The sequence below is a fragment of the Coturnix japonica genome, chromosome 3, assembly GCF_054131305.1.
Source record: "Coturnix japonica strain WE chromosome 3, WE-NBRP24, whole genome shotgun sequence".
NCBI classification, from domain to species: domain Eukaryota; kingdom Metazoa; phylum Chordata; class Aves; order Galliformes; family Phasianidae; genus Coturnix; species Coturnix japonica.
This window is the reverse complement of record NC_140665.1, coordinates 34275574-34282782: the sequence shown is the minus strand read 5'-3', so window position 1 is coordinate 34282782 and position 7209 is coordinate 34275574. Positions and strand designations below refer to the sequence as shown.

At 49.4% G+C, this 7209-nt stretch overlaps 1 protein-coding gene across 4 annotated transcripts; it reads left to right on the top strand.

The window, feature by feature from the left end:
* The first annotated feature begins 798 nt into the window (after positions 1-798).
* On the top strand, positions 799-6989 carry ZBTB18 (zinc finger and BTB domain containing 18). Of its 4 annotated transcripts, XM_085541233.1 has the most exons (3): positions 1909-2072; positions 4225-4912; positions 5025-6989. In XM_085541233.1, the coding sequence occupies exons 1-3, from the start codon at positions 2060-2062 to the stop codon at positions 5053-5055; spliced, it is 732 nt and encodes a 243-aa protein (XP_085397359.1). In that variant the 5' UTR covers positions 1909-2059; the 3' UTR covers positions 5056-6989. The 4 variants fall into 4 exon arrangements, with proteins under 4 accessions (XP_015713298.1, XP_015713297.1, XP_085397359.1 ...); XM_015857812.3 differs by lacking the exon at positions 1909-2072 and adding an exon at positions 799-1125 and having other exon boundaries at positions 4225-6989; XM_015857811.3 differs by having other exon boundaries at positions 1871-2072; positions 4225-6989.
* Positions 6990-7209: the final 220 nt, after the last annotated feature.

The window sequence follows — 7209 nt, the reverse complement described above, 5'->3', positions numbered from 1 at the left end:
CTTGAGAGGAGGCACTGAAGTTACACGCAACATACAGCAGCCGAGATGCCAGTGATCTTTTAATGGAGGTGAACAAGCCTCCAGGGTAATCCTTCGCTGGAGGTGAGCAAGTGCACAACCACCACTCTCTGTCATGAATAGCTTTTGGGTGACTCCAGGAGCCTCCTTATGAGGGCCCTGCTCAGCTGCCCACACCAGGCTGGCACCGATGGTGCAAAGGCAGGTTCTGATGAGGGCAGCCCTCGGGGACGCACCCCCACAGCCGCCATTTTGAAGCGTACGCCCCCAGCCCAGCACAGGTGTCCCGGCCAGAGGCACGGAGCGGGGCCAGCCCGGGGCGAACTGCCTCACGGCTGACAACGCGGGACAAGCTCGGCTCGGCTCGGCCCGGCTCGCCCTGTGCACGGAGCACACACAGCAGCTCCACCGCCCCCCACTCCCGCTCTCCCCGCAGCCCACACGAGGCCCGGACCCTCTCACTCCCTCCCGCGAGCGCCGCGCCCCCTGGACGGCGCCGCCCCGTCGTCGCTCTCCTCAGGCGAGGCCCCGCCCCCTCCCCGGGCCCGGTGTGGCCCCGCCCCCTTCCGCCTCCGCTCCCCGCCGGATCACGCCCCCTCGCCTCGCCGCGCGTTCCGATTGGCGGAGCGCTCTGCCTTCCCGGGCCTCCCTCCTCCACTCAGCGCCCGGCACCGCCCGTCACTCATCGTTGGGGCTCCGCGCCGGTTGGCGGCGGCGGCGGCGCGGGCGGGTCGCGCTGTCAGTCAGGGAGCGGAGTCCGAAGTGGGGAGCGGGGCGGGAGGAGGGGAACATCTGTCTGCCGCAGCCGGGCCCGGCTGTGCCGCCGCCGCCGCGCGCCCGAGCCGCGTGCGTCCGGCCCCCGCCCGCCCCCCGCCCCTCCCCCGCGGCCGGCCCCGGGCTCCGCGCCGCCTCCGGCCGTCGGTGCCATGGGGAGCCGCTGAGCGCGGGGCCCGCTGAGCGCCGCCGGCTGCCCCGCTCGCTCCTCAGCTGACGGCAGGGGGGGGGGAGTCGGGGGGCGGCGGCCCGCGGGCGGGGGAGCGGCGCGGAGCGGAGCGGAGCGGCCCACGGGAGACGGCGGCGGCGCGGGGACTTCGGGCCGCCGCGAGTGTGAGTCCCGCTCTCGTCCCCGCGCGGCGCCGGGCCGGGGCGGGCGGGGCCCGGGGGGCGGCGGGGCCGGCGGCGCTGCCGGTCACTTTCCTTTTGTTGCCTTGTCGGCCCGGGGGCGGCTTTCCTGCGCGCCGGGCGGCCGCTTCCTGCCCGCGGGGCCGCCGGCGGGTCGGGCCCCGCGCCGCGGGGGGCGGCGGCGCTCGCGGCCAAAAGTTGCCGCCGCCCGACCGGGATGCGGGGCACGGCACGCGGGGTCGCGCCCGCGGTCCCGGGAAGTTGCGGGGAGGGCCGGGGCCGGCGGCAAGGGGCGCGAACCGGGAGGGGACGGGAGGGGAGGGGAGGCGGCGGCGCGGGCACGGCACCGGGGCCGGCAGCGCGGAGCGGCGGTTCCGCGGAGCGGAGCGGGGTCGGCGAGCCGGGGCTGTGCGCGCTGTCGGCGGGCGGAGCAGCCCTCCAAGTTGAGGCAGAAGTGTCGGTGTGCCGCGAGCGCGGCGGAGCCCCATATGTTGAGGATTTTCTTCTTTATTTATTTTTTATTTTTTTCTTCCCCCCTGTTCGAAAGTTTGGGGAAAAAAAAAAAAAAAGAGACTTTGAAGTATTTTGTTTATACTAACAGAAGAGAAAAGTTCTCCTAAGAAAAAGCTGGTGGCAGGAGTGTAGAGGAGTAGCATATGGCATTAAAAGGAGCACAGCTGGAGGTAGCATTTCCATCTGAACATGATGTCAGAGCAGCTGACAGCCTGCCATCCCTCAGCCTTTTATTCTAACACACAGACAGGGAGTTAGTGTGTGCAGATCTGTGTGTGGAGAAGGTATCTCATTCCTCTCTAACATCATCTCCACTTTGCATCTGTCTCTCCCAGTCTGCTTTTTTTCCACCGATCTAACAGACCTGGAGCCAGCGAGACTCAGAGGAAAGGACTTAATCAGGTTTATGTGTACTAAAGGTAGGAGTAGCAATAGATTAGATACAGCATCTTTCTGTTTTGGTGTGTTGTTTATTGAATTTCAGGAAAAATCACATTACTTTTCTAACCAAGTTTGGAGGTAATATATGAAATTGAGTATTAAGCAGATAAGTGGACTTGGTCAAAAAGGCTGGGGCTGCAGTTTGAGAGTATCGGTTTGATGCACATGGATAGAATTAACTTTAATGCATATCGTGAGAAGAAAATTTCTGGCTTTAGGATGTGATGAGAGCAACTTTGTTCTCAATTTCTGAGACCAAAACCGAAATGCATTCGGAGGCGAGCTAACGAGAGTCCTGCTTTATGCTTTTGTGCTGCATCTTTAGGTTGACTTGATGGGGATTTTTGGTGAAATAGACACGAGCGTGCTTTTAAAAAGAACCGTTCTGGCTGAACCGTGTTTGTTGTGAAGGCTCTCACTGCGCTTGGTGGTTAAATAGCCAGCAGCCCGGAACTGTGGGAGCATACAGCTGGAGTGCTTTTGAAAGATAGAAATCACTTATGTGTTTAGAAACTTTTGTACCTGGGAGAATAGCCTGACTGGTTTCGTCTTTTCTTTCTCGCCTGTAGCATTTGCAATCTTTTATTCCTGCATAACAATAATTATTTGAAGGAGTTTTTGTATTTGCGACTAATTTAGAACTTGTAGATTTGAGCTGCCTGAATTGGCCAGACAGCTGTAATCGCACTCCTCTATTCTTAATCTCTTTATCTGGGCAGCAGCTGCCATATGGCCACAGTCAGCTGGATCAGATGTTTATAAGCTTCCTTCTTCGTCCCTCTCTGTCCTTTCAGCCTCCTAATTTGATCACAGCTACCTTGTGAGCTGCCCTCCAATCTTTATTTTTAGCCCTCTTAAGGATTAGGATTGATGTTGGCTGTGGGGCACTTAAAGTGATTGTATTGTAAATCTTCGTGCTTTACTCTAGCGGTGGTATTTTACAGAATATAGCCAGGGTTGTGCTGCGAGTTTCAGCACATCTTGCTTTGCCGGGGATGGGCATTTTTCAGCAATATCTGCCAGCCCAGAGAGCCACGGTCTGTTTGGATGGTTTGGAAGAGCATTGCCAGCAGTCACAGAAGAATAGGTTGAGACAGGGGTTTTAGGAGATTTTACTTTCTGTTTGAATTCTGACTTCTCTACTTCTCTGAAGTTTAGTTGGTTGATTTTTTTTTGTGTGTTCTTTTGTTTTGTTTTGTTTTTTGTTTTTTTGTATCATCAGAGAGGGTGAATAGAAAAAAGACTTGGGTAAGCACAGCACTCAGGATACTCATTTTAAGTGTGCACACACGCTCACGTTGGATGGCTTTTTTTTTTTTTTTTTTTTTTTTAAGTTTGGTACTGCAAACTCTGTGGTGTGGGAGGGGAGGGAAATTTCTGTCCTTCTGCACAGGGAAAGTGGTGCTCAATGGCATTTTAGCTGACAGTTTTCCTTTTGCAAATTCTGCACCTTAGCAAAAAAGCATCTTGTTTTCTCATGTACAGTGCGGAGAATGTTCCAAACCTGAAACTATACCTACCAGGAGGAGAAGGCAGTGCAGGCTAGGTTTCTAAAAAAGCTTGGTATTCCTCTCAAGTAAAAATTCTTTACTCCTGTCAGTTCCTATTCCTTATGAATGCTAGACCTTTAGGTTTGGGCAGTTAGCATTTCTTCATGCACAAAACTCTCCTGTTATTACAGGTTAGCTTTAAAAAGGATGTCGATCATCTGTTTTGTTTTATTATTAATATTGCTATTATCTTTTCCCTCTGCGATCTCTCAAACTTAGTGTTTGAAAAAGAAAATACTATTTTTTTTTTTTTCCAGTTCTGCTAGAGTCGCAATCTGGAGGAAGGTCCTTGAGAAAGAAGAAAATAACTGTTGAACAGATTTTGTGAACAGTGGTGGTAGAAATGTAGCTAAGCGCTTATTAGAATGGCTTACTTAGGGGCGAGGGGAAAGCAGAACTTCAGTGGTTGATTGGGGGAAAGAGAGGCCATTGTGTGTACGCGTTAAATAATCCTCGCGTAGTGGCGGTGTCAGGATTCTGGCAGTAGAAACGCTGGGCTTTCAGAGTGGAATAACTTGGGCTCATAAGTTCTGTTGTTCTGAATCCGCGTGTAATTTTGAAAAATCTTATTACTTTATAGGTTATGAAGACAGCATGGAGTTTCCTGACCACAGTAGACATTTGCTACAGTGTCTGAGCGAGCAGAGACATCAGGGTTTTCTTTGTGATTGCACTGTTCTGGTAGGAGATGCCCAGTTCCGAGCGCACAGAGCTGTACTGGCTTCATGCAGCATGTATTTCCACCTCTTTTACAAGGACCAGCTGGACAAAAGAGACATTGTTCATCTGAACAGCGACATTGTTACAGCCCCAGCTTTCGCTCTCCTGCTTGAATTCATGTACGAAGGAAAACTCCAGTTCAAAGACTTGCCCATTGAAGACGTGCTAGCAGCTGCCAGTTATCTCCACATGTATGACATTGTCAAAGTCTGCAAAAAGAAGCTGAAAGAGAAAGCAACCACGGAGGCAGACAGTACAAAAAAAGAGGAAGACGCCTCAAGTTGTTCAGACAAAGTGGAAAGCCTCTCCGACGGCAGCAGCCACATGCCAGGAGACTTGCCCAGTGATGAAGACGAAGGAGAAGATGAAAAATTGAACATCCTGCCTAGCAAAAGAGACTTGGCGGCCGAGCCTGGGAACATGTGGATGAGATTGCCCTCAGACTCAGCAGGCATTCCCCAGACTGGCGGAGAGGCAGAGACACACGCAACAGCAGCTGGAAAAACAGTAGCCAGCCCCTGCAGTTCAACAGAGTCTTTGTCCCAGAGGTCTGTCACCTCCGTGAGGGATTCAGCAGATGTTGACTGCGTGCTGGACCTGTCTGTCAAGTCCAGCCTTTCAGGAGTTGAAAATTTGAACAGTTCTTATTTCTCTTCGCAGGACATGCTTAGAAGCAGCCTGGTTCAGGTGAAGGTGGAGAAAGAGGCTTCCTGTGATGAGAGTGATGTTGGCACTAATGACTATGATATGGAACATAGCACTGTGAAAGAAAGTGTGAGCACTAATAACAGGGTACCGTACGAGCCTGCCCATCTGGCTCCGATGAGGGAAGATTCAGTCTTGAGGGAGCTAGATAGAGAGGACAAGGCAAGTGATGACGAAATGATAACTCCAGAGAACGAGCGAGTCCAGGTGGAAGGAAACATGGACAGCAGCTTGCTCCCTTACGTGTCAAACATACTTAGCCCCGCTGGCCAAATTTTTATGTGTCCTCTGTGCAACAAAGTCTTTCCTAGTCCCCACATTCTGCAGATCCATTTAAGCACGCACTTTCGAGAGCAGGACGGGATCCGCAGCAAGCCTGCTACCGATGTCAATGTCCCCACCTGCTCACTGTGTGGTAAGACTTTTTCTTGCATGTACACCTTGAAACGTCATGAGAGGACTCATTCAGGTGAAAAGCCCTACACTTGCACCCAGTGTGGGAAGAGCTTCCAGTACTCCCACAACCTGAGCCGCCACGCAGTGGTTCACACGCGGGAGAAGCCACACGCTTGTAAGTGGTGTGAGCGCAGGTTCACGCAGTCCGGAGACCTTTACAGACACATTCGGAAGTTTCACTGTGAGTTAGTGAACTCATTGTCTGTCAAAAGCGAAGCACTGAGCTTACCTACTGTCAGAGACTGGACCTTAGAAGATAGCTCACAAGAACTTTGGAAATAAAATTTTTATATATATAAATAATATATATATAAATCTATATAGTTGTGGTACAGTCTAAAAGCAATCTTGTTTCCTTGAACTGAAAGTTTGGCTATTAGCTTGTTTTTGCACTTTAAGGCAGCATGAATATTTCACTAATTTAGCACTCTGATAAAACGGAACTTTAGAGGTAACGTGGTGAAGTAATAAGCATCGGAGCGTATTTTTTTCCCCCCTTTTTTGGACTAGAAGCCAGCGGATACTTTAATTTTAAAAAATCTCCAATTTGAAAATGTTGACATGGCTTTGTTCTCCCCAAAACGCTGCGTTATTTTGAGCTCTAGATAATTTTCCTTTCAAAATCTGAATGTAGAAATCCTATCCCCAATTGTATCAGATCCTTTACATTTATTTTTTTTCATTATTTTCTAATTGCATGAGTCCTTTCTAGCTGTTGGAAACCTGAATGCTTTTAGACCCAAATGGAAAATTTCTGAAATGCTGGATTATCTATTTTTAAACAAGCGGTTGACTTAAAACTTATTATGGCAACTTCTGGATTTCTGACAGTTCCCACTGGAAAAAATAAAAATAAAATAAAAACACAAAAAAAAACCAACAAAAAAATCAACAAAACAAACAAAAAAAACCAACAAAAAAAAAAAGCAAAAAAAAAAACAACAAACCAACCAACAACAAAAACCACAAAACAAAAACCCTGAGAGTACACTGGGATCACTGGGACTCTGTCTTATGTGAAGGTTTGCTTGGGATGAAAAAGGATATTGCAGCTTCAGCAGTGATGAACTGTGTGTTTAAAAAATGTGAATTACTGTTATTGTATACTGTAATTGATTACATGGGCCGGGGGGAGGTATCAAAGAACTTGGCAGGTTGTGTTGATGCTCTTAGTTGAGTCTTGAAAAGTAAATATTAACGCTACAGAAATGCATGAGTTTCAGTATATTTTTGTCTTTGTTTGCATTGTATAACTTTAATGAGTGAGTTTAAAATTATTTAATTTCCTTAGGAAAAAGCACCGTTGAAAACGCCGGTGTTATGAAGAACGTAAATGCACTGTTTTTATTTTATATAATTTAAATTTTCTTTCCCACTGTCTTTCAGTTGAGAAAAACTTAAGCTACAAGTTGACAATTTAGCTACGTAACAAGGAAAATATGAATGTTTACAAACAGGCTTAAAGATTTGCATGTGCAGTGTGCATTCATTAAAAGAAAACCTTCTAATTGCACAAACCCCACGCCAGCTCCAACTTTAGGTGCATACATTTACCCAGATGAGCATTTTTAGGATTCCTGCTGTACACATCCACAATAGGTCATTCTTTTTCCCCCCTTGAAAAGGGTCTGTGGACTGAAAAAGCCCCGGGCTGAAAGGACTGGAAAGCCCTGATTGACGGGGG